General features: G+C 44.9%; 2 protein-coding genes, 1 long non-coding RNA gene and 1 pseudogene across 3 annotated transcripts in view; all 4 read left to right on the forward strand.

Annotated features, from left to right (window-relative positions):
* The window catches only part of LOC132383850 (uncharacterized), an 81,970-nt pseudogene extending 66,974 nt beyond the window's left edge, over window positions 1-14,996 (forward strand).
* Window positions 1-27,932, forward strand: part of LOC132383845 (uncharacterized) — a 405,546-nt gene that overhangs the window by 192,003 nt on the left and 185,611 nt on the right. The gene's annotated exons all lie outside the window — the stretch shown is intronic.
* Window positions 15,328-26,870, forward strand: LOC132383905 (uncharacterized). The gene is made up of 3 exons (XR_009508791.1): window positions 15,328-15,950; window positions 24,190-24,383; window positions 24,468-26,870. It is a non-coding gene; the product is annotated as an uncharacterized LOC132383905 (long non-coding RNA).
* Window positions 19,107-19,503, forward strand: LOC132383887 (histone H2B-like). The gene has a single exon (XM_059955087.1). It carries the CDS (start codon window positions 19,107-19,109, stop codon window positions 19,479-19,481), a length of 375 nt encoding a protein of 124 aa, XP_059811070.1. The 3' UTR covers window positions 19,482-19,503.

The raw sequence follows: 27,932 nt of genomic DNA on the forward strand, positions 1-27,932 counted from the left end.
ACCTCCTCTGGCAGCTGCTTTAGGATAGCAGCTATTTCTGTGTGAAGTATGTACCCTTCAGAGCCCCTTTACATCTGTCTTTAAGCAGTTTTGTACAATTCTAATGAGAAGCAGTTCTTTAGCTGACAAGGCAAGTAGACCCTATCTACCTGTGCTGCCACATACAGGGAACTGTGTAACAATATTAGGGACACATGCACAGGTACTTCATTGAGTAAGGCCTGGAGGAATATGAAACTAATGCAGGAAAGTGGGATTAGTATAGCTGTGTGTGATGGGGGAGCATAAATGTGATGGGCCAGAGGGTCTGTCTCTGCCCTGGACAACCCTGGAAACAGCAGTGCTCCACTGCAGTGGGGTTTGTTACCTGTGAGCTTGTTCCACTGAACCCCTTATCCTCTGAGAAGATATTTGCATCCTTCCATTGTGACCAAGCTGTCTGCCATCTCTCTTAATATTAACCAGCGTTCTTCACCAAATTCCCATTTAAAAGTACTGTTACTGGAGCACGGGGAATGGGTGCATTTTGCTAGCCTTTTGAGGGGGTTGATGCACTATTAACCCTAATGCATTAATACTTTTGTCCAACAAAAATGCATTGTCCTGGGTTCTGAGTGTTTTGGGTATGTCCGTCCTGAAGTTCTGTCTTCCAGGTTCCCACTGCACTTTCACAGTCAGTGGTTTCTGAATGTCTATACTGACCATCGAGAATCTGTCTCCACTAACTTAGCACTTGTTCTGTCTCCTACCCTGTTCTGGAGATTCAAATGCTCATCCTGATGGTTCTGAAATACCAGCCTGCACTACCCCTCAGACAGTGTATTCCAGATTGTAGCCTGCTTTATTCTTCCAGCTGGTCCACATCCCACATCAAGATTTTCTAGCCGCCTTTGCTGTCTATCATACCCCATAATCATGGTGTCATCTGCAAACTTGCTGATCCAGTTTACCACATTCTCATCCAGATCGTTCATACAGATGGAAAAACAACAATGGACCCAGCACCAGGGAGTTAAACCAGGGCAGGATGAACACAGTAATGAAAGGTTCCTGGAAATTGTTCATCAACAGAGACTTTGTGTGTTTATGCCTCCACCACCTCCTCTGGCAGCTCATTCGGGATACCAGCTATTTTCTGTGTCAAATATTTACCCTTCAGATTCCCTTTAAATCACCCCCTATCACCTTACAACTATTCCCTTTCGACAGCCACACCACTGGAAACAGTCTCTGTCTCACTAACCTTTGTATGCCTCACGTAATTTTATCCACCTGCATCAACTCAACCTTCAGATTCCCTTTCAACCTCCGCCCTGTCACAAACAAAACTATTCCGTGCAGTTTTAGGATGAAGAAAACTGGTCTTTCCCTAAAAGACCCTAGGTGGTGAACAGTTTCTGCCTACCCATCCCGAGAAGATGTCCCATTGATCCATGAAACTGGCACTCTGCCCCCTGCACCAGCATCTCAGCCACACATTCATTAGTGGTACCTCTCTATATCTCACCCCACTAACAAGTGTCACTGGGAGTAATACAGAGTTTACTACTTTTTAGTCAGTGTGGACATGGTGGAGGATTACAAATACCTGGGGGGGGGGGGGATACGAATGGACAATAAACTGGACTGGTCAAAGTACCATGAGGCTGACTACAGGAAGGGTCAGAGCAGTCCCTTTGAAATGTCCTGCAGCTGCTCCGAGACCAGCGGACCATAAGACACAGGAGCAGAATTAGGCCATTTGTCCCATCATGTCTGCTGCCCCATTCTGCCAGGAATAAGAGATCATGTCACATCTCTTAACACTCTCGAACACGCTTATTCTGCCCCCGCCCCCACAATCAAGAACCTCCACTTTCAATGTACCCAATAAGTTGGCCACATCTGTCTGTGGGGATGAATTCAGAGTCAGGACCAGCATCACATTTAACCCCAGATCCATTGATGTCAATAGGGATTAGCCCGTTTTATCACCAATCTGCACAGACTGTTGTCTCCAGATTAGGAAGTTGAGGATCCAATTGCAGAGAGACCAGGTTCCGTACCTTATTGATCAGGACTGTGGGAATGATGGTGTTAATCGCTGAACTCTGGTCAAAGAAAAACATCCTGACATCGGCAGCACAGATTCACTACCCATTACTAAGGAAATTACTCCATATCTTTGCTCTAATGGTATTATGAGGCTGTGCCCTGTGGTCCCCGACTGCCCCACTATCGGAAATACCCTCCCCACTCTGTTCTAGGCCTTTTCAATATCTGATTGGTTTCAATGAGATTCCATCATTCTTCTAAAGTCCAGAGAGTACAGGCCCAAAGCCATCTAACAATCGTTGTTCATTAATCCTTTTATTGCCAGGATCATTTTTGTGAACCTCCTCTACGAACTTGTAGCCTTTTAGATAACGGACCCAAAACAGTTCACAGTACTCCAAGTGTGATCCGACCAATGCCTTATAAAGCCTGAGCTGATCCTATCGTTAAATATCTTTTCGAGTAATATCCCTCCCACGAATGTAAGAATCACCAGGGTATACTTTCCTGTCTTGTCCCTATTGCAGTTCTTAAAAAGAGGAAGAATATTTATCATTTTCCACTTTTCTGCATCCTGGCCTGTAACTAATGGAGCAACAGTTTTAAGTTTTGTTAAATTTTTGTCCTTACTTTATCCCTCAAGCATCAGGTTTTTGAATCAAAGTTCAAAGTAAATTTATTATCAAAAGTACGTATACATTCTGCAACTGAGGTTTGTTTCAAACAGTTTGCCATAAAACAAAGGAAGTGAAAAGAACCCACTAATAAAATAAGAAGACCATCAAACACCCAATGTGCAGAAAGAAAGACAAATCCTGCAAACAATAAACACAAGCAAGTTCTGTAGCGTTTTGAACTGAAATGCTCAAAGAGAGTCTGTGCACAGATGCTTAGTTCAGTGCAGAGTGGAGAAGCGAGCTGAACCAGTTGTACTATTGTGCCATTTGAGTATTTATTTGTTTCTGGAATACATTTATCCTGTACCTCCCTCATTTTTCTCAGAAACTCTCACCTTTGCTGCTCTGCTACCATCTCTGCCAGCATCTCCTTCCAATTTACTTTAGCCAACTCCTCTGTCATACCACTGTTACTACCTTTACTCCACTGAAACACTGCTATGTCAGACTGTACTCTCACCCTATCCAATTTCAAGTTGAACTCAATGTTACTGTGATCGCTGCCTCCTAAGGGTACTTTTCCCTGAAGTTCCCTGATTGCCTCCTGTTCATTAAATAACACACAATCCAGTATAGCTGATTCCCTGGTAGGCTCAATGACAAAATGCTCTAAAAAGCCATCTCTTAGGCATTCAACAAACTCACTCTCTTGAGATCTATTTCCAACCTGATTTTCCCAGTCGACTTGCATGTTGAATCTCCCATGAAATCTCCAATAACATTACCCGTTTGACATGCCTTTTCTATATCCTGTTGTAATCTGTGGTCCACATTCAAACAACTGTTGATGGCCTGTTTATAACTGCATCAACGTCCTTTTACACTTGCAGTTTTTTTTAACTCTACTCGCAATGATTCAACATCTTCCGATCCTATGGCTCATCTTCCTACTGATTTGATAACATTCTTTACCAGCAGAGCCATGCCATCCCCATCGCCTACCTTTCTGTCCTTCTGATATGTCAAATTGGGCATGTAGCTCTCAACTATAAATATTTTTCATCTGTGATTCTGTGATGATCACATTATACATGACAATCCGTAAGAGGGCAATAAGATTATCCACCTTATTTTTTATACTCTGTGCATTGATGAATGACGCTACAAGTATTGGATTTGCTACCCTTATTGATTCTGCATCCCTCTGCTGGCTGCAGTTATGTCCTATCATTTGCTCACTCTTCCTGACAGTGTGACTGCATGCTATATTTTCTTTCTTTACCATCTGTACTGTCCTGAGTCCTTTTACACCAGTTCTCATGCCCCTGCCAAATTAGTTTATACCCTGCCCAACAGCTCTAACAAACCAACGGTATGCCCAAAAGAAAATATATCCCGGGGTTGCATACAATGACAGAAATGTATTTTAATAATACATTTACTTACAGCTTTGAACTTTGTAGTAGAGAGCCGGGTGTTGTACTGGTCTGTGTCCTCACTGGCCGGTGCTGTGCTCTTTCAGCTCAGTGTGCTTGGAATATGGTGTCAGTGATTTTACCGAAGTGTGTCCTTATTACACAATTGATCTTGTCCACCCTGGAGCTTAGAAGGTTCACCGGTGACTAGAATAATTTTTTCAGACTATTACAGATCACAGGATCATTCTGGGATGATCTGGACTATTTGACCATCAAGTTTATACCAACTCCTGTTACAACATTTCCACAGTCCCATTTCCCACTCTGTCCCCACAGCTCTGCTGGTTATTTCCCCTGAAGGACCTGTCTAATTCCTCTTTGAACACTGGTTGTTCCTACCACAATCTGGTGAGTCCCATATTTCCCAAGGCAAAGTCAAGAAAGTCTCCCTCCTGGTGGACCATCTGCATACTGTTTCAGGAAACCTTGCTGAAAACACTTAACAAATAATGCCCCAATCAAGACTCAGATGATAAGGGAGTCCCAGTCACTCTGGGGAGTTTATTCACTATAGATACTCTGTTGTTTTTACATCAGTCCATAACCTGCCAAAATATCTGTTCCTCACTCTTACTGGTTATCGGGAGCCCTACAGTATAATCCCATCACAGTGATTGTGCCTTTCTCATTCCTGAGTTCCACCACATGGTCTCACTGGATGAGCCTCCGGGATGACCTTGAATTTGTGACATTCTGCCTGATCAGCAGTACAGCTCCCCAATCTCATTCACCTCCCTCTGAACTGTCTGAATCTGAATCCTGGAATGCTTAGCTCCCAGTCCTACCCTTCACTGTAATGGCTGAATCTCCGTGCCATGTACTAATTCAGACTCTAAGTACGTTTGGATTAACTAGGCACTGATACAAACACACTTCTGCCCCTTGGTGCCCCTGTGTTCATTAACTTGGCCTAACTATCCAGTGGTGTACAGGGCCAGTGGCATCAACATGGGTGATGCCATCTGAGAATAAATTGATTCGAAAGGCTGACTCTGTTATTGGAGTCAAACTAGACACACTGGAGGCCATGGTGGAACAAAGGACCAGACAGAAAATCCTGACAATGTTTTTCACCCTCTGCATGCCTCCATGGCTGAACAGAGGAGCATCTTCAGTAACAGACTAACACCATTGTGCTGCTCCAAGGAGCGCTGTATGAAGTCATTCTGACCCCCAGGGAAGTGATGACACCCCTCATGTCAGACTGTTTGTGGTAACTTTTCATTCTTTCTCTTACTTCTAATATTTGTTTATCTGCACACTTGTAGTGCTCCTGAGACACTGTAAATTGTCTATTTGTCAACTCTTCCCATCGCCTCTCCTGATGAAAACTCAATGATCCATGTAACTAACCTGCACCAGCTTGTTAGCCACACATAAAACTGAACCACCTTTTTATTTCTTCCCTCGCTAGCAGGTGACACTGGGATTACCCCCCCCCCCCCCAAGAGACTCTGCTTAACTTTTTCCTGAACTCCCTAAATCTCTTTGCAGGACTTTGGCTCTTTTGTTAGAACCAATATGGACACGTCCTCTGGCTGCTCACCCTGCCCTTTCAGAATGGCCTGTACTTGTTCAGTTACATCCTTGGCTCTGGTACCAGGCTGGTAATGCACCATCTTGCAGTCTCTCTCCTTGCCACAGATACGCCTGTCTGTGACACCGGCTAAAGAATTCCCCGTCACTGAGGCTCACCGAGAACACACAATAGTACTGCACAGGAACAGACCCTTCTTTTGTCTGTACTGTACAGGATGCCAAATGAAACTAAATCTCTTCAGCCTGCGTGTAATCCATGTGCTTCAATTCTTTGAATATTCATGGCTTATCTAAAACCCTGTTAAATGTCATTATCGTATCTGCTTCCACTACTCCCCATGGCAGACCAAACCCAGCCTTCACCACTCTCTGTACAGAAACAGAAATCTTACCTGCCCTGAAAACCACCTTTAAATTCTCACCTTGGCATTTTAAAGCTGTGCCTTCTCATATTTGATATTTCTACCCTGGGGAAGTGATTCTGACTGTCTACCTTGTCTGCACCTCTCATAGTTTTAAAAATTTGTGTCAGGTCTCCCCTCAGCCTACTTCACTCCAGGAAAAACAGTCCCAGTCGGTCTGATCTTTCCTTGTAACTCAATCCCCCAGTCCAGGTAACATTCCTGTGAATCATTTCTGCACCTTTCCAGTTTAATCACATCCTTCCTCTCGTGGTGAACAGAACTGCACAGTGTACTCCTGGTGTGGTTTAATTATTGATTTGTACGTCTGTAACGTGATGTCCAAACTCCTCTCAGAGCCTTTGCCGATGAAGCTAAGCATGTCGTGCACCTTCTTCACCACCTTCTCTACCTGTGTTGGGTCTTTCCGGGAACTATGTACCCGTGCCTCAGGTTCATCTTTTCATTAGTGCTCTGCAGGGCCCTGCCATTCACTGGGTATGTTTTGACCTGCTTTAACTTCCCAAAATCAGTCATTGTGTGTTTATTTGTCACTGTAACAATACTTCTCTGTTTCGCTGCACTAATGCCCCAGCAATAAATGTCAATGAACCATTCACCTCTGAACCTTGGTCATATATGGTCTTATGAACCCTTCACTGCATCCATTTCTATTTTGTTTTGCAGGCAGCACCTCGACCCCTCTCTATTTCTCTCATTTACAATTTATCTCCACATAAATAGTAGTGAATTTTGATTCCTCCTACTACATCATCACACTTAATACATTAAATTCCATTTACCAAGTATTCTACTCACCAGCTTCCCCATATCCTGTTGGAGAGACCAAATGTCCAATCAGAACATGCCCATACCACATTCCCTGTCATTGACAATCATGGATTCCTCACTCTCTGCCACTCCTCCTGGTCATTAATATCAATAGTAAATAATGGAGTGTCCAAAACAGGTTGCTGGGACACTCCAGTAGTTATGTCATCCCAGCCTGAAACAGACCTGTTATTCTGTCTCAGTATGATAACCAGTCTTCAGTCAATATTAACACACCTCCTTCCCAGTACGGAGATCTGGTCTTGTGCACCAGCCTTTCGTGTGGCTCCTTGGCAAATGGCTCCTGACAATCCAAAATCACCACTTCTCCAACTTCCCCTGTAAAGTCTCAAATCTCTGGTATGTTTGTCAAACATTCACTTAACATTCTGTAACCCCAGTTACAGAGACAAAAACCAGGTTCCAGATGGACAGGGTGGTGAAGAGGCTTTTGGAACACCGGCCTTCAGTCAGGGCACCAAATATAGAAGCTGGGATGAAATGGTGCAGTTGTCCAACACGTTGGTTTGGCCGCATTTCATAAATAGTGTTTAGTTTTTGTGACCGTGCTATATGACAGGCAGCATTGAGCTGGAAAGAGTGCAGAGGAGATTTACAGGTATGTTACTGGATCTCAACGGACTGATTAGTGAAAACTGTTTTGGACAATTTTCCTTGGAACATTGGAGAATGAGTGGCAATACTGCAGAGGTGTATAAAATTATAAGGGGCCTGGGTTGGGTCAAAGATAACAGAGTTTTGCCAGGGTAAGGGAATCAAGAACTGGGGGCATTGGTTTGAGATGAGATTTAATAGGAACCTGAAGGGCAACTTTTCCACATGCAGGCTGATCGGTAAATGGATTGAGCTGTCAAGGGGAGTGTTTGAGTCAGGTACATTAAAAAGGTAGATGAAAAGGAAAGGTTTTGAAGGATATGGGCTAAATGCAGGGAAATGAGACAATAGCCTTGTTCATAATGTGGTGGCGAGGGGGTTACAGAGCACAAGCTCAGATGGGAACTTTGGTCATCGTGGACCTTTTGAGCTGAGGGGTTCATATCTGTGCTGTGTGAATCTGACTGTAAACCCTGTTGACTTAGTTCAATGCATTAGACTTTTCCAAATGACTTGTTATTTCTTCACAGATTATAGGCTCCAGTAGCTGAAGTGAAGTTAACTGGACTACAGTCACCTGGTTTTTATCTTCCACCCTTCTTCAACAATGGTTTTCAACTCCACTGGGACCTTTCTGTAACAGTGAGTTTTGACAGACTTCAGTGTCTCTACTTTCTCTCCAGGCTTCAGTGCCTGTCACTGGGACCTGGTAATGTTTGCTTTTTTTCCTGTTAGCTTCTCCCTCGTGATGGCAATTGTTACACATTATTGCACAATGTTGAAATGTCACCATCAGATATCTGTGGGATGTTTGCTGTGTCTCCACTGTGAACACTAATTCCCTGTCAGTCCTGTGTTCAATGCAGACTGGTAATCATGCGACCGCTCTGGTGCCTGACCCCATCGGTCTCTGCGGTTGCTCTGGATTCATCAGCTGCATGGAGAGCAGGAGCCACTGCATGGGCAACAGCTTGCTTTACGTATCGTAGTACCCTGGCTTGCATATTGACTTTCACAGTGAGGGTACAATATCCATCTTCGACCTTGACCAGCAGAGGGCCATCACCAACATGTCTGTCTGTAGCCTTCTCTCTTCCCACGATGAGGCCAAATACAGGCTAGCCAAACAACACCTCATATTCCGACTGTGCAGCCTCCAATCCTGATGACATGAAGATTGATTTCCCCAAATTCCGGATATCACTGCACTCTGTTTCCCCCAATTCCACTTATTTTCCCCCATTCTGTTGCCAGTTAACCCCTTCACTTCTCCTCACACGCCCTTATGACCTGCCCATCATCTCTCCTAGGTTCTCCAGCTCCTTCACGTCATCCCATGGTCCAACATTCTGACCTATTAGATTTCTTTTTCTTCCTCTCTTTGCCTTTTCTGCCTGTCACCCAGCTCCTCACATCCTTATCCCTCCACAAACCACACACCCCACTCACTTGTCCTCCTCCCCCACCACCTTATTCTGGCTTTTGTCCCTTTCTGTCTCATCCCGATGAAGGTTCTCAGCCCAAAATGTCGACTGTTTGCTGAGTTCCTCCAGCATTTTATGTGTGTTTGCTTCAGTCTGTGTATTGATTAAACTAATCAAACTGGTACAGTGGAAGAGAAATTTGTGGAGTGGTCAGAGACAGTTTCTTACAGCAGGATCTTACCCAGGAACAGGACATTTCAGATGTAATCTGTGTAATGTGGTGGGATTACAGAGAGATCTTGTGGTGAAGGATCCCTGAAGAAGTGATCACAATGAGGGAGAACTCCAGACCACAGATTGAGGGTGAACACCAGGGTCCAGGTTTGAGGTCAGGGTTTTCCTTCCACTAGATGAGCTGCCAAGCACGGTTGACGAGCCCATCTGTCCATAGCAGTTGGTTATATGATGCTAGTAAACCTATTTGCACCTTCCCCCGACACTAGAAACAGTTCCGTCGGGCTTAGTAGCTAAGCCAAATTTTAAAGTCAGGAGCTGTATTTAGCTGACGGAGGCAATTTGAGGCACACACCATTGGCAGCATTTAATGGGAAGTAGGAGCTTGTCCCATTACCACCCCATCACCGGTTAAGACAGCTGTAAGGGACCGATATGCCGGTATGTGAATGGGAAACTCAGTTGGAATGGGTTGCCACCAGCAGATCGTGGTTGTTCCAGCTCTCAGAACAAAGTTACTCGATGCAGCAGTACTCGAATCTGCTTCTGATTAAATCTCTCATGACAATCACAGCTCCATTCTCATCTCTCTTTGATATTTCCCTTTTTGTGTTTTATCCCATCGGGAGGAACACCTGAGGTTCTTCAGACCACTCCTCCCTGTGTCTTCTTTCCCTCCCCCTTTCTCATCAGTGTCCCGACATGTAAGGTGCCTATGAAAAGTATTCATGCCCCTTGGAAGTTTTCATGTTTTATTGTTTTACAGTATTGAATCACAGCGGATTAAAATTGGCTTTTTTTTTATTGATCAACAGAAGAAGTCTCTTGTGTCAAAGTGAAAACAGATCTCTAAAAAGTGCTCTAAATTAATTACAGATATAAAACACAAATTAATTGTCTGTATACGTATTCACCCCCTTTAATATAACACACCAAATCATCACTGCTGCAGCCAATTGGTTTTAGGAGCTACCTCATCAGTTAACTGGAGATCACCATGTGCAGTCAAGTTGTTTCAATTGATTGTAATAAAATTACACTACTGTTGGTAGTCAGTATCGCAGCAAAAATTACACCATGAAGACAAAAGAACACTCCAGGAAGCTCTGCAAAAAAGCTTATTGAAAAGTACATCTGGAGATTGATGCAAGAAAATTTCCAAGTCACTGAATACCCTTGGAGTCCTGTTCAGTCATAGAAACAAAAAAAAAACCTACACCACAACAGAGGCCCTTCCGCCCACAATGTTGTGCCAAACATGCCCCTACCTCAGAAGTTACCAGGCTTACCTATAGCCCTCTATTTCACTGAGCTCCATGTACCTATCTAAAATCTTCTTAAAAGACCCTATCGTATCCGCCTCCACCACCATTGCCGGCAGCCCATTCCACACACTCACCACTCTCTGATTAAAAAAACTTACCCCTGGCATTTTCTCTGTACCTACTCCTCAGCACCTTAAACCTGTGTCCTCTTGTGGCAACCATTTCAGCTCTAGGAAAAAGTATCTGACTATCTGCACGATCAATGCCTCTCATCCTCTTGTACACCTCTATCAGGCCAGCTCTCATCCTCCTTCGCTCCAAGGAGAAAAGGCCAAGTTGACTCAACCTATTCTCATAAGGCATGCTCCCCATTCCAGGCAACATCCTTGTAAATCTCCTCTGCACCCTTTCTATGGCTTGCATATACTTCCTGTAGTGAGGCAAACAGTACTGAGCACAGTACTCCAAGTGGGGTCTGACCAGGGCCGGGTATCGCTGCAACATTATCTCTCCAGTCCTAAATTCATTCCCACGATTGATGAAGGCCAATACACCATACGCCTTCTTAACTGTGGAGTCAACCTGTGCAGCTGCTTTGAGCCTCCTATGGACTCGGACCTCAAGATCCCTCTTATCCTTCATACTGCCAAAAGTCGACCTACCTGGACATGGTCCATTCACCGTGCGTTTGTGTGCCTGTCGTAATACGTGACTCCCTTGCTCTTATACTCAACACAGTGACCAGTGGGGACCAGCATTCTGTACACCTTATCCCGTTGTGTAGCCACGTTCTGTGAACTATGTGCCTGGATCCCAAGATCCCCAAGATCACTCTTCTCACCAATGTTGTGAAGGGGTCAATCATTAACATTATACTTTCTTCTTTCATTTGATCTCCCAAAGTGCCATACCACATTCCCTCCCAGATTAAGTTCCTTCTGCAATTTCTCTGCATATGTTTGTGATCTGTGTCACACTGTGTGCATTGATCAATGTTTACACTGTCCACAATTCCATCAATCTTGCTGTCACATGTAAACTTGTAAACCACCCATCAACATTTTCATCCAAAAATTGATATATATCAGAAACAACATAATTCCCAGCATCAATCCTTGTGGATCACCTCTGTAGACGGACTTCCAGCCCGATATAGACTTCTATGCGGAATCCATTTCTGAATTGAAATTGCAATTTATATTGAATCCCACGGGTCTTTTACAAATGCCTTACTAAGGTCTATAGAGATCGTGTCCACAGTCTTGCCTTCATCAAGCACCAAGATGTTGGGACTGATTCTTTTTACGTTATATGTCAATGATTTCTTTACCCATTTTCTTCATCTGCCTGTCCTTCCCTATTTCCTCAAAAATACCTGCGCCTCCACCTGTCTCTTATAACCATATAACAATTACATCATGGAAGCAGGCCACCTCGGCCCTTTTAGTCCGTGCTGAACGCTTACTCTCACCTAGTCCCACCGACCTGCACTCAGCCCATAACCCTCCATTCCCCTCCTGTGCATATAACTATCCAAATTGACGATGGATTTGTTGCAAAATTTGCAGATGATATGAAGGGACAGGTGGAGGTGCAGGTATTTTTGAGGAAATAGGGAAGGACAGACGGATGAAGAGAATAGGCAAAGAAGTGGCAGATGGAATCCAGAACTGGGAAGTGTATGGTCATGCACTTTGGTTGAGGAGATATTAGGGTTGACTATTTTCTAAATGGAGAGAAGATACAAAAATTGAGGTGCAGAGGGATTTTGTAGTCATTGTGCTGGTTCTGTAAAGGTTAATTTGCAGGTTGAGTCTGTGGTGAGGAAGGCAAATGTGAAGTTAGCATTCATTTTAAGAGGACTAGAATATAAAAGCAAGGATGTAATGTTGAGATTTATGAAGTATTGGTGAGCTCTCACTTGGATTATTGGGAGCAGTTTTGGGCCCTTTATCTTAGGAAGGATGAGCTGAAATTGGATGGGTTTCAAACAAGATTCTCAAAAATGATTCCAGGATTAAACAGCTTGTCATATGAAGAGTGTTTGATGGCTCTGGGCCTTTATTCCCTGGAAGTTAGAACAATGTGGGATGACTAATTGAAACCTATTGAATGGTGAAAGGCTTTGATAAAGTTGATATGGAGAGGACGGGAGTGTCTAAGACCAGAGGACACAACCTCAGAAGAGAGGGTCTTCCTTTCAGATTGGAGATGAGGAGGAATTTCTTTAGAGTGTGGTGCATCTGTGGAATTCATTGCCACAGGCGGCAGCTGTGGAGGCCAAGACTTTAGGTATATTTAAGGCAGAAGTTGATGGATTCTTGATTGGTCAGTACATGAAGGGATACAGGGAGAAGGCAGGAGATTGGGGCTGAGAGGAAAAATGTATCAGCCAAGAAGAAATGACAGAGCAGACTTGATACACCAAATGGCTTAGTTCTACTCCTGTATCTTATAATCTGTATCACCACCACCGAAACCTCGATCAATTTTGTCAAGCGTGATCTGCCCACATAAAACCATGCTGATTGTCCCTAATCAGGCCATGCCTTTCCAAATGTGCATAAATCCTGTACCTCAATTTCAAACTCGGATCTGCTGGTCTTGAAACAACTCTCGCACGTCAGATGTGGACTTGTCTGACAGTGGCTGCTCCCAATCAATGCCCCGTGGTTTCTGTCTTACTCTGTACTAACCTGCCCTCCTGCAATTCATACAAGATCTGATTTTATTCTTCCTCATCACTAAGAAAAAAAATAAGATCCCAGAATATTCAATGACAATCAGCTGTCAGCTGGCCTGGCTCGTTTCCCAAAACTAATTCCTCCTGTCTGTTCTCTCCTCGGGTTGGGCTCTGTACATAATGTTTCAAACACTCTTCAGATTCAATGAAGAAATCTTGTGCAAGATCCAATCAATTCTAGGGAAGATAAAGTCCCCACACTGGTCATTGGGGTCCAATATGATAATCCTATCAGTGTAACTGCAGATTGCCTCTGCAAGTGAGCCTTCCAGTTTATTGTGACAATCCCAGTGGGGTAACCTCTGCTTCTGTTAAACCCACCCTACCCCAACTCACGTGTAAAACAATGAAACCCAGGAATGTTGAGCTGCCAGCCCTATCCCTCCGACAACAGATTACTCCTAATGTTGAAATAAACTCATTTCACCCCATCAGTCCCAGCAATTTTATTAGCTCTCGTTCTTTTCAGACTGTCTTATCATACGTACTTTCTCCCACTTGCTACTCCAAACTCTGCCAAGTGACACCATCAAACCTCCTGGTGAGGATATTGGTTCCCTTATGGTCCAGATGGAAATGGCCTTGTTTGTCCCGGTCTCCCACTTGCCTGGAAGGGAGCCCATTGATCCATGAATCTGAAGACCTCCCTCCTGCATCAGATCATCATCAACATATTAAAGTGCAGGCATTATCGAATTGTCAGTACACCAGCACATGGTTTGGGTCATAATTCCGAGATTGCAATCCTGGAAGTCCTGCTTTTTTCCGAGTTCCCGAAAATCACTTTGTAGGACCTCATCCCTGCTCGTTTAACCCCTTCCGTGCAGTAGGAAGAAAGTTCTCCTCTCAATGTACCCGTTCCACCTTCCCTTCGAGAGGCTTTGTAGCTGAAGCCCCACCTACCTCACACCAGCTCCTCAGCCACCACTTTACCTGGGGTTTAGAAGGCGCCAGAAGCGAGGTCTGTGTATCCTTATATCTGCCTATGTATCCTGTTACTTTATGTGACCGGACTTTCATTTCCCTCGCGACCCAAAGGAACAATTGTTCTGATGAATTAACCCTCTCATCACTGGAAGTGACTGCACCCTCGGCCACCAACTGCTGTGTGTGAGGGCGCTCGCACTGGTCATGGGGCCGGGGAGGGACAGACCGAGGTCTTCGGGGATTTGCGGAACGGAAAAGCACTTCCTATAATTTAAAGCAGGCGAATCAGCAAACTTCCAGAAATCCTCCGGTCTGTACGTGGTGTGTGAGGGCGGTTTTTTTCCGCTCGAGAGCTGTGTTGCGGATAAACCGTTGGAAATTGGTGGGTGTGGTAAAGTGAAGGCGGAGCTGGACGATGAGAGGCCGCTCTCGGCTCTGTCCGTCACTCTAACTCTGTCTCCTCCCCTCCCCGCCTCTGTCTCTGCGCATTTCTCGGGCAGGTCGGGGCGCTGTGTATAAAATGAGACATCAGCAGTCGGTTTGTCACTGAGCAGCGACCTGAGTGAAGCAGCATCATGTCCGGCAGAGGGAAAGGAGGCAAAGGACTGGGCAAAGGCGGAGCCAAGCGGCACCGTAAAGCTCTCCGGGATAACATCCAGGGCATCACCAAACCGGCCATCCGGCGTCTGGCTCGCCGTGGCGGCGTCAAGCGGATCTCGGGTCTGATCAACGAGGAGACCCGCGGGGTGCTGAAGGTTTTCCTGGAGAATGTGATTCCGGGATGCGGTCACCTACACTGAACACGCCAAGCGCAAGACGGTCACTGCCATGGATGTGGTGTACGCTCTGAAACGCCAGGGCCGCACTCTCTATGGGTTCGGCGGCTGAAATACTCCCACTTCCTCCCGAGCACAGTAAAGGCTCTTCTAAGAGCCACCCACCGCCTCACAGACGGAGCTGTGTCCACAACCTTTTAATTATTTTTATCGATACAGTCAGCTGAGTTACATTTGAAACAGATTAATCTGTTTCGCTTGAAATATTCCTGTGATTATGCCGTTCCAGTCAGTGATTACCGTAAATCCTGAATGTATTAAGATCGATCTTAATCCTTTTATCCGTCTCGGACAGAAAGCAGTTCACTCGTTTCGAGAACGGATTTCGTAATTATGCATTTAAATCTTAATTGAATGAATTAGATATTAAATGGTGTGTTAGGGAGTTTTTCCTCTCTCAGGAGCTCTGTGTTTCTGATAAACCGCTGGAAATTGACGGGTGTAGAAGTTGAGAGTCCGGTCTCAGCTCTGTCCGTCACTCTGACTTTGTCTCCTCCACTCCTGTCTCTCTGCGCCCTTCTCGGGCAGGAGTAGTGGAAGAGGATTGGAGGATGGGTTATGTTATGCAGTAACTTGGGATCGGAGGAAAACCGAACACAGGAAACTACAGATCGTGGTGAAGGGTCCAGGCCTGAAACGTCGGCTGTTTTCTCGCTGCCTGGCCTGCTGAGTTCCTCCGGCATTGTGTGTATCGCTGCAAGGAAAAGCCTGCGAGCTTCAGACTGGTGAGGCTCGTGTCTGGAAGGAGAGATCCCGTGATCCAGGGCAGTGGCTACAATATTGGCCTGGTGGTAGGAGACAAAGTCATCGTTTCGACTGGAGACCTGTGATCAAAAGTGTGACTCAGGGATCGAGTCAAGTCTGCTGCGGCAATTTATTTATTAAAGACTCGGCTGACAATATCAATGCCCGGATCTGCAAATTTACCGATGCCACTAAAGTTGGTGATATCGTGGATTGTGGAAAAAAATGTAACCAGCAATACAACAGGACGGTGATGAATGAGGTCAGTGATTTGAGGAATGACAGATAAACGTGAGGTGTTCCATTGTCAATGACGAACCAGGGCAGAACTGCCGTGGGAATGGTCGGTCCCTGGGAGTGTTGTAAAACAGAGAGACATCGGGGTGCAGATATCGAATTCCTTCAAAGTGTAAACACAGGTCGGCAGGACGGTGAAGGTGGTGTTTGCCACACTTGCATTCATCGGGAGAGTATTGGGCACTGGACCGTGACGTCACATTACAGCTCTACCAAACTTGGGGAAACTACTCTTGGAGCACGGCGTACAGTTATAGTTGCCCAGTGATCAGAGGGTGACATTAAACTAGAGAGGGTGCAAAAGGGATTTAACAGGAGGCTGGATAGACTGGAACATTCTCACCAGAGTGTATATGACATTAGAGAGGCTGATAAAATAATGGCAGACATTGATATGGTCAGTAGTGAATCTGTTATCTCCAGGGTCATGGAGTTGGAAGCTAGAGATTACAGGCATAAAGTGAGAGAGGGAAGAATTAAATGAGAGCATGAGGAGCGGGTTTGTACACAGAATGCGCTATTTACATGGAACGAACTACTTCCAGTGATGGTATAGGTGGGCACCATTGCAATATCTCTTGCACTGTGGAGAGGGAAGTTTCACAGGGACATGGGCCAAATGTAGGTAATTGACAATGGTTTTCTTTGTCCACTTGGTCAGCATGGATGTGTTGTGCTGAAGGGCCTGTTTCTGTGCTGCATAATTCAGTGAGTATGTCTGCTGCTGTGGCAGATTGGGATGGACTGTGTCAGTAGTGAGAAGGTTTGGGGGATGTCGACAGGAGAGTGAATGGTTGAGGATGGGGCAGATGGAACAGAATGTGGGGAAATGTGAGATCACCCATTCCCAGGATCAAACTGTAAGAGTCATTTCCACATGGGGATGTTCAGAGGGACCTGGGTGTCCTTGTAAACAAATCACTTGAGTTAACATGCAGATACAACAAGTAATGAGAGAGGCAAACACTATTTTGTTCTGTGATCCAGGAGGAGTGGAGAAGAGGGGTACAGATGTCTCACTGGATTCTATAGGGCCCTGGTGAGAGCACAACTTGAATGTAATGTCCGGGTTTGGTCACACTTCCTCAGGAAGGATATCCCTGCAATCGAGGGAGCGCAGTGACTGTTCCCCACACTGACTGGACTGGTTCCAGGGATGGAGGGTTGGTTATGTGAGAGGAGTGGGCTAAGTCTATATTCCCTGCAGTTAATGAGAAAATGAGGAAATCTGTTAGATTCGATCAGGATGTGACAGACAACAGGCAACGAGCATCTTTCCCCTGAAGGAGCATTCCATAACTGAGGAAAGAAACCCTCAGAATGAGGCGTAAATCACTAACACGAGAGCATCTGCTGATACTGGAAATCTAAAGCAACACAAGATGCTGGAGGAACTCATCAGTACAGGTAGCCTGTATGACAAAGAGTAAACAGTGATTTGGCCTCTACTGCTGCCTATGGCAAAAAATTCCACAGAATCACCACTCTCTGGCTGAAGGAATTCCTCCTCATCTCCATTCTAAAAGGATGTCCTTCTATTTTGAAGCTGTGTGGGCTGGTTTTAGACACTCCCACCACTAGAAAAATCCTCTCCACATCCACTCAATGAAGCCCTTGCACTATTTGATCAGTTTCAATTTGGTAACCTTTCTTTATTCGATGTTACAGGGAAGAGTGGCCCAGAGCCATGAAAGGCTCTTCATATGACAAGCCAATTAATTGTGGTAAAATTCTCCATTTGTGACGTCATGTCAACAGAAAAAGTTCTGGATTTCGGAGGTTTTTATACTTTAGAATTATGGGTGAATCTGCACACCTTAATCACTACTTTGTACTGCAGTAAACACTGTTAATTTAACCCATGCGATCCCAGGCACACAGATACAAAATAAAGACAGATGTAAATTTAAAGTATGGAAGTTGAACCTTACTTGGAGGTAAAGCCTGATTACTAGGCCTCAGAACATTGAACTCTACAAATGGTCAAAATACAGCCAAGGGACAAGGTCTAAAATATCCACAACATGCCTGTCATTATCTTGGTCGATGGGCTAAACACAAGCTGGGTCTGATCAACCCTGGCTCGGTCACCTGGCCAAAGGAATCTCATGATTAACGACCTGAAACCCCCAATAACCCCAGGTTGCAGTACTGATGATGTATCCCTTAGCACACCCGGTTCTTTAAGCCAAGTGTGGTCAGGCCACATTAATGAAAGGCATCGGGTAGATTAAAGTGGCTCCACTACCCTCTCCACCATAGCTCCACATAACTCATCATACTAAACTCCACAGCCTTATCTCTCCCAGCCCCACATATACATCCACCAGCCCTACCGTCAAACCTAATCCTAAGAAGGTGCACCCACCCATTCTAACCCTGGCCACACACTCACAAACACGATTACTAGTGTAAGTAGGGGGAAGATCCAATAAGGGCAAGTGTTGGACCTGGTGAATGAAGGCATGGGCCAGATCAAAGTGGCAGTGTTGCCTGACTCTGAATCGAGAGTGACGAGATGAAGAAAGTCAAAAGGGTGATTCTCCGACTGCCCGCATAATCTCTTTGTTATTTTGATTTTGTTCTGATAGTCCTCTGTCTATTTGAATATGTTGGTATAATTCATATTTAATTCCAGTTATTCTTGTCAATGTTGTGTCCGATGAAACGTGTCTGTGATGCTGCTACAAATACGTTGTTCCTTTCACCTGTGCATAAATAAGCTCGATTTGAACTTTACATTGAAATGTTCAAATCTCTCCTTCCCTCCCCTGCTGCCCTGTCATGAACTGAACGTCTTCGTGTTTAATTTTACAACATTTCATCTGATTTTATTTTCATTCTGCTTTTGAAATTTGCGTTTCCCTTTTCAATTTCAGCCCTCACCCCCGCCTGTCTCTGCCCTTCTGTACTTCCTCCCGCATTAAACGACAGCGGTAACCGCCACACATTGGCGCCGCTTCCCATCCCCCAGCGTTCCGATTGGTGAGTCATTTCTCCAAACAGCCAATGGAAATGCTCAGCGTTCCCATCCTCATTAACATACCACTTTGGGCACTGGCTATTTAGTCCGGGCTCGGAACAGCTTCTGCTTATTATTGTGTTTGAAGCCGAAGGGGAAATGCCTGATGCACCGAAACCCGCTCCCAAGAAGGGCGCCAAGAAAGCTCTGTCCAAACCGGCGAGCAAGACTGGCAAGAAGCGCAAGAGGTCGAGGAAGGAGACTTACGCCATCTACATCTACAAAGTGATGAAGCAGGTTCACCCCGACACCGGCATCTCCTCCAAGGCCATGAGCATCATGAATTCATTCGTGAACGATATCTTCGAGCGCATCGCGGGTGAGGCTTCCCGCCTGGCTCACTACAACAAGCGGTCCACCATCAGCTCCTGGGAGATCCAGACCGCCGTGCGCCTGCTGCTGCTCGGGGAGCTGGCCAAGCACGCCGTGTCCGAAGGGACAAAGGCGGTGACCAAGTACACCAGCTCCAAGTGAAGTCAAGTTTACTGACAAAACAAACGGGAAAATCAAAAGCTCTTTTAAGAGCCACTCACGGTTTTATTAAAAGAGTTACAAAATATTGAGACATGGATTTGAGGTAAGTTTGAAAATTTATTTTTGATACGCCCAGGAGAGACATTGTCAAATGTCCTGGTGAAATCGGTTACTCATCATCCACGACCCTACCCTCATCAATTTCTCTCATCACCTTATCATCAAACTCTGGATGTTAACGTTGTCATCTGTCTCCCTCCGCTCTTAGAGTGCAATGAAATTTTGAATAACCGCACTGAGATCCCGACGCCAAGTGCAGTGTTACACCAGCCACATCTCCACCACATTGCCAAGCATATCCCAGAACTGGATCCAAAATCAGAATTACTCCCGCTATTAGGAAAAGATTTTCTCCACGTGCACAAGTTTAGGGAGCAGGTCACTGGACCACACGACGACCCCTTTGCCCAACGACTGGATCTGGTCTGGGTGATGATAGAAGAGATCTGCCTTGGCAATGTACACAAACTAACAGTTAACATACTGAAGGCCAATGTGTAAGAGAATGGCCGCCATTCAATTTTTTAACCCTGCACAAGCTACATATGTATTAAGGAAGCACGACAGAGCTTTAACAAGTGTACTAAAGTAACTGACAAGACGCTGGGACAGTCAGTCTTCGCTCAATCTGAACATGATAATAAACTTGCTCCATCACCACAAGACGCCGTCCTCTTAAAAATAATGGACACCAAAGTCTTCAGAGACGAAGCAAATAACTGGGTCGCCACATTACCTTTCAGGGAACCATGCCAGCGCTTGCCAAACAACAAAGGGCAAGCAGTCAAGCGGTTCACGTCTTCGCAAAAAACCCTGAAAAGGAAACCTGAGATGCCGCATCAATACGCAGCATTCATGGAGAAGATCTTCGCTAACGGACATGCTGAAGTTGCACCGCCACTGAGAGAAGGTCAGGAGTCCTGGTACCTCCCAACATTTGGGGTTTACCACCCAGAAAAGCCAATCAGATCAGGGTAGTCTTCGACTCCAGTGCAGAGTGCGCTGGTATCTGCCTTAATGACGTGATCATCACAGGCCCCGACCTCAACAATACTCTTCTCGGAGTCCTGCTGCGCTTCCGGGAGGAGAAGGTCGCAATCCTGGCGAACAACCAGCAGATGTTCCTTTGCTTCTTAGTACAGGAAGACCATTGCAATTTCCACCGTTTCTTATGGGGCAAGGACAATGACAAGAACAAGGAAGTCATTGAGTACCGGATGAAAGACCATGTTTTCGGCAATAGTCCATCACCTGCCGAGGCCATCCATGGACTGCGAAGAGCCATGAGAGTGGGCGCACAGGAGCACGGGGATGACACCGTTAAGTTTGTAGAAAGGCACTTCTATGTCGGTGACGGCTTGATATCACTACAGAAAGAAGACGAAGCAATCGATCTGTTCCGACGGACACAAGCCTCACTCGCTGAGTCAAAACTCCACTTGCACAAGTTTGCATCAAACTGTCAGGCAGTAATGGAGGCAATTCCACACGATGACTGTGCTCCGGCAATCAAAGTCCTAGATCTAGATGGAAAAAAACATACACATACAAAGGAATGTGGGTCTCCTTTGAGAGATTACAACTGACACATTCACGTTCTCCGTGTCTACCATGATCAAGCCATTCACCCGCCTTGGAGTTCCCTCCACTGTCAACAGTGTTTTTGATCCCTTGGGTCTACTGGCACCAGTTACGATCCAAGGAAGAGCCCATCTCAGGGAACTTATCTCTCAGCCCTCCAACTGGGATACTCCCCTACCAGAAGACATGCTAAACAGATGGGAGGCTTGGAGAGATTCACTTCAGGATCTAAAACAGCTTCATATCCCACGTAGGTACACTGCTGACGAATTGGCCCAGGCAAAGGATGTCATCCTTAAAGCAACTCAAAGAGCAGCTTTTGCAAGGGAGTTTACGGCCCTCCAAGCTAATAAACCAATACCATAGGACAGCCCTTTGAGGAAACTCAACCCCATCATGAGGAGCGATCTAATTTGCATTGGAGGCTGGTTAATAGACTGTCGCCTTTCAGCTGCAGAATAGAGCCCAGTAATCCTACCCAAAGACAGCCATGTGTCCTTACTGCTTTCTCGCCATCATCATGAACAGTTAAGGCATCAGGACCGTCACCTGATGGAAGCAGCAATCAGGGCACCGGGACTGTGTATCTTAGGAGGGAGAACACTGATCAATTCAGTACTCCGCAAATGTGTAACCTGCAGGAAACTGCGAGGGAAGATGGAAGCTCAACGTATGGCGGACCGCCCATCAGAATGCAGTGAAGCCTGCCCTCCTTTTACATATGTGGGGCTTGATGTATTTGGTCCGTGGACTATCACCACTAGACGCACAAGAGGAGGACAAGCAGAGAGCAAGTGGTGGGCCAATATGTTCAGCTGCATGAGTTCGAGAGCGGTGCACATCGATGTAATCGAATCTTTGGATACATCCAGCTGCATTAATGCTCTCAGGCGCTTCTTTGCACCAAGAGTCCCTGCAAAGCAGTTGAGTTCTGATTGCGGCACGAACTTTGTTGGAGCGTCCAAGGGGCTCGGGATGGACAAGACGGTGTAAAGGTACCTCAGTCAGCAGGAATGCAACTGGGAGTTCAACACACCACACGCCTCTCACATGGGAGGCGCATGGGAGCGGATGATTGGTATCGCCAGAAGGATTCTTGATTCAGTGTTTCTGCAGCAACGCACCCGACTGACCCACGAAGTACTGTGCACACTAATGGCAGAGGTTTCATCCAATATAAATGCACGACCACGCCTACCTGTCTCTTCTGACCTGGAAAGCCCTTTCATACTCTCTCCATTAATGCTCCTTCCGCAGAAGACAGGATCTCCCCCTCCACCTGGGGACTTCTAGGATAATAATTTGTACACAAAACAATGGACACAGGTTCAGGCACTCTCAAATCAGTTCTGGTCTCTTTGGAGACATGAATATCTCACTTTGTCGCAACTGTTACGTACTCGTGACACATGACAGTGGAGCCCTTGTCACGTGACTGGGGTTGAATCTGTACTGGACTTGAGGTGATGGTCTTGTGATGGTGGTGACGTCATTGTCCCGCCAGTAGAGCTCATGTGACGGTTTTTTTCTACAGTTTATAAAAGGTAGACCCCACCCTGTGAGGAGGGGCAGTTCGTGGCTGGATTTGCCAGGTTGACTTCATGCCACTGCGTGTTTTAAGTGCTGACGCAGTTTAGTTGAAAGATGAAGTTTTTATTTAATGCCTAAAGTTTAAGAGGTCATTGCCAGCAGGTTCTTTACGATCCTGTTAGTTCGAAATTAGTGGAGAGTGAAGATTGGAAGTTGGAAGTTAAAGATCGAGGAGAATCGCTTTCTACGATGAAACGGAGCCAACCTTTGTTTGATCCTTATTTGGAAGGATTTCGTTGACTAACTTCGTCTTAATCCCTAGGTTTAACTAGAAAGGATTGAAGGTAGTGGAGAAGGAAAGGTCAGTGCCTTTAAGCCGTTCTGTTTGGTAAATTCTTCGTGGGAAGTTCGACGTCGGGGATCGAAGCAAGCTACGTGAAAGAGAACCTAAATCGTCCTGTAAAGTCTCTCCTTTTAAATGGACTGTGAGCATATCGAACTTTTGGCAATACCACTTTTAAGAATTTTTTTGGAATATCACTTTAAGAACTGTTTGGGCTGCCGCTCAGCAGCTGTTTCCGGTTACGGTAGTGTTTGTTTACTTTTGGTGGGTTTGTTTTCTGTGTTTAATAAACGTATTGTTTGTTATAAGAAACCCTTGCCGAACACATATATTTATTGTTGCCTGAATACGTAAAACAACATAGACAAAAGTGGACAGAGCCTCGCAGGAATCTTCAAGTTGGAGATTTAGTACCGCTCAGAGTCAAGCAGATCGTCCGCAACTGCTGGCCAATGGCTAGAATCACTGCCACACTCCCTGGGAAGGATGAATATGTCAGGAAGGTTAAGCAAGGTGATGTGAAAACTTACCAATGGCCAGTTGCAAAAGTCATTCTACTTTTACCTAAGGACTGATTTAGAGACTGAAGTTTGTATTATGTTCTTAGTGACCTTACAAAGGACAGGTGTGGAGTGTGTTCCCCTGAAGGCATTCGTTTATTGTATTATATTTTCGCTTTAGTAATTCGTTTGTAATAATTTTCTAGTTAAAGTTAAGGTTGTTGAAAGTAAATTCATTGTCTGTGCTATATCGCGGAATTCGATGATGTCACACCCAGTTTCGCTGCATCCTGTGGGAAAATACCGATTTGGAGAATCAGGAAGGAGGGAGCTTATGTGTGCAGGATAAGCGCGAGAAAAGTTTTCTTTCTACGCACTAGAAACATCATAGAAGCAACGCTGTAAGTTCATAAGATAATCGATATGTTGAAGTAAAAAGTAAAAAAGTACTGTTATTTCTCATAAAAGTAATGACGGTTGATAATCTTTATGTTCTTTGTTATTTAATGAGTTGCGGATAGTTTGTGTTGAATTGTATTTAAAACAGTTGATGGCTTAGGCAGATTCTGACTGTATGTTGTACTTTAATCAAATATAGTTTGTTGTAGTTTTCTTTTTACAAGTATTTATGATGAAGATATGATGCCAAGAAGGAAACAAATACTGTATATATTTTGTATTGTTCTATCAACAGTTTTCATCATACGTTAATGCGGAAGAGTGAACAGTAAACGGTTAATATTACTGGGATTGCCCCTCATTGCCCGGTTTATACTTGGTGTTTAGTTCAGAGTTTTTACACCTGTGCGAGAACACAACAGAGTCAGAAAGGAGAGTGCGAGGGAAATCCGTGCCTTCACCCAGCTCAGGCTACCCTGCATAGACTCGGTGAGACTCCGTCCGTCTACCTGCGAGCTCGGAGCTGTAAAATGTCATCGATCTGAATTGTGAACTCTGTTTCTCTCTCCACAGACGCTGCCTCGCCTGCGAAGTATTTTCGGCAGTTTCAGCTTTTAGTTCAGGAACAAAGAAGGACTATCCAGCTTTTCCAGCTTGCTCCGCCAGTCAGTCCGAACCTGCCTGGATGTCTCGAAATTTCAGTATGGATCCCCCTTCACCATTCCTCTTCTCCTGTTCCCTCTCTTACCGTATCTCCTTGCTTGCCCATCGCCTCCCTCTGGTTCTCCTCCTCCCTTTGCTTTCTTTCATGTCCATCTGTCCACTCCTATCAGACTCCCTCTTTTCTTTTGCCAAACAACTTCCCAACTGTTTGCTTCACCCCAGCCCCTGCCGGTTTCACCAATCGCCTTGCTTCTCCTTTTCCTCTCTCCACCTTCTAATTCTACCACTCATCTTTTTTTGTCTCCTCCAGTCTTGCTGAAGGGTCTCGGCCCGAATCCTCGACTGTTCTCTTTTCCATTGATGCTGCCTGGCCTGCTGAGTTCGTCAAGAACTTTGTGAGTGTTGATCAGTGTCTTCTATCTCACATACGAAACCAGTGAATCTGCTTCCTCATAACATCTCCTCAAATCTTTGATTAAGTATGTATTCAGAGAAATGTTGTTATATAGCAAAAATAAAACCCAAATTGATTATTTGAATAAAAACTATCAACACATACCAAAGCAAATGGTAGAAAATGTATTTAAAAGTCCTTTTTTGATTACAGAAATGGAGCCTTTCCCTCCAAGAGGCAGTCTCTTGATATCAGTTGTTTCTATTGTCTGGGAATGATTTCCCAACATTAAAGTGATGTTATATGAGATGGTGAATCTAGCTCTCTCACTCACTCACTCAGACACACACACACACACAAACACACATACACACACACACACACACACACAAACACACATACACACACACACACACACACACACACAAACACACACACACACACACACACACACACGAGTTAAATGCAGAAAACGCTGTGGCTGGAAAACTGAAGGAGTAAATATGAGAATACAGTGGGCATATTCAACGAAAGACAGGCCTCGAAATAACCGAGAGGAATTGGCTAAATATTAGTTGCATTTGGACATCAATAAGTACACGATGGCCATAACCTCCTGGCAGCGTGTTCTGCCTTTGGACAGAAGGCGCTCTGGAAAGCAACAATGTAAGAAACACTGGAAACATTTTGAGGTCTTTAAGCTTTCAATGAATTGGAATTATAGGAATGAATTGGCAAACTCGGCTCAAGAAATTTAATGAAGGAAGTGAGAAGGGAATCTATGAGAAAACCCGAGTGAGATCACAGTGCGGATGCTGAGGGACGAGGGAGTAGCAGGGAGGGAAAGATGAGGTAGGAAATATAAAGTCCTCAGTGTTATCATTTCAGGTTATCTCTCCTGGGCCCAACACATACCTCCTATTACAAAGAAGGCACCGCAGCGCTCTACATGTCATCTAAAATTTTGACAGACTTCAATAGATGTGTAGGTGGAGAGTCATTGACTGAAGGCATGAGGACCTGGCATGGAACCACCAGTGCCTTTCTACGGGAAAACTCACAGAAATTAATGAATGGACCCCGTCCTACACAAGTAAAGGCCTCCCCACCGCTGAGCACATATAAACGGAATACAGGGCCCCGACCCTGGAGGTCATGCTCTCTTCCCACAGCCCCTCTCAAAACTGCTGATTTCATGTTATTGGTTATTGATTTATTATTAGTATTTTGTTTGTTCTTTCTTGTTTACTCAGTGTCGTTTGATTACTCATTTGTTGTTTTTGTTGAGTGCGGTCTTTCAAAGATTCTGTTGTGTTTCGTTGTATTTACTGTGGATTTTCATGTGGTTATGTGTATATACTTCGGTAATAAATATAGATTAATCTTTCAAGTTTGAACTTTAGGGAGAGGAATCCATTGGGCGAGACGTGGATGTTGTTTCACACCGTTGTGTAGGAGACGAAAAATTTGAGGCCCGCAGCTTTATTATCTGGGACAGGTTTGTGGAAGAAGACGGCACCAAACGGAAAGCTTATGTATTGACATACAAGAAAAGAATCCGTGGAATTCATTGCTGACGAAGCCAAGACATTTGGTATATTAAAAGCGGATGGCTCTATAGGTAAAGTAATTAGATATATTTAAAGCGGACGTAAGTAAGTTATTAAATATTAAGAGTGACACACTTTATGGGAAGACGGCAGGAGAACAGGATTAGGAGGGATAATAAATCAGCCACGATGTAATGGAGGATCTGACTCCAGGGGCCGAATGACATAATACTGTTCCTATGTCTGATGATAGAATGGGGGAACAGACTCCATTGGCCGAATGACATAATATTATTCCTATGTCTGATGATGATCACCCGACGGAGAATCTCACCAGGTCCCTCAACACCAGCTCCATAGCAAAGAAAGCCCAGCAGCATCTCTACTTTCGGCGAAGTCTGAGGAAAGTCCATCTCCCACCCCCTCATCTGCATCACATTCTAAAGGGATTGTATTGAGAACATCCTGAGCAACTGTATCACTGCTTGGTTCGGAAATTGCACCATCTCGGATCGCAAGACACTGCCGCAGATAGTGAGGTCAGCTGAGAACATCTTCGGGGTCTCTGTTCCTGCCATTACGGACAATTACACTACACGCTGCATCCACAAGGGAAACAGCATTATGAAGGACTCCATGCACCCCTGATAAAACCACTTCACCCTCCTGCCATCTGGGAAAAGGCTCCAAAGCATTCAGGCGCTCACGAAAAGACTATGTAACAGTTTCTTGCCCCAAGCTATCAGACTCCTCAACACTCAAAGCCTGGACTGACACCTTGCCCTACTGTCCTGTGTATTATTTATTCTAATGCCTGCACTGTTTTGTGCATTTTATGCAGTCTAGTATAGGTCTGTAGTCTCGTGTAGCTTTCTCTGTGTTCTGTTGTTCAGTTTTTTTTTAATTACGTAGTTCGGTCTAGGTTTTTTTTGTACGGTGATATGCAACACCATGGTCCTGAAAAATGTTGTCTCGTTTTTACTATGCACAGTACCAGCAGCTGTGGTCGAAATGAAAGTGAAAGCTGACTTGACTTGACTTGAGAATGGAGGAGCAGTCTCCATGGGCCGAATGAAAAAATACTGTTCCTATGTCTGATGCCGTTATACGCTGATAGCATTGATTCTGAGATATGAATATGGATCACTGTGTCCAATTGATCAAAGAAGGTTTAACGAATTGTTTCAACTGCAGTAATTAAACTGAATTAATATTACTTTGAAGTGAACTGTGCACTAAACCTCTGCACTATATTAGAGATTGACTGGATAAGGTGGATGTGTGGAGGCTCCTTCCTATCATGGGGATAGCCAGGTCCAGAGGGTGCAGCCTCAAAATTGAGGGGTAACCTTTCAAATAGGTGGTAAAGAGGATTTTTTTTTAGCCAGAGAGTAGTGAGTCTATGGAATCCTCTGCCACAGACTCTGGTGG

The sequence above is a fragment of the Hypanus sabinus genome, chromosome 31, assembly GCF_030144855.1.
Source record: "Hypanus sabinus isolate sHypSab1 chromosome 31, sHypSab1.hap1, whole genome shotgun sequence".
Classification (NCBI taxonomy): Eukaryota; Metazoa; Chordata; class Chondrichthyes; order Myliobatiformes; family Dasyatidae; genus Hypanus; species Hypanus sabinus.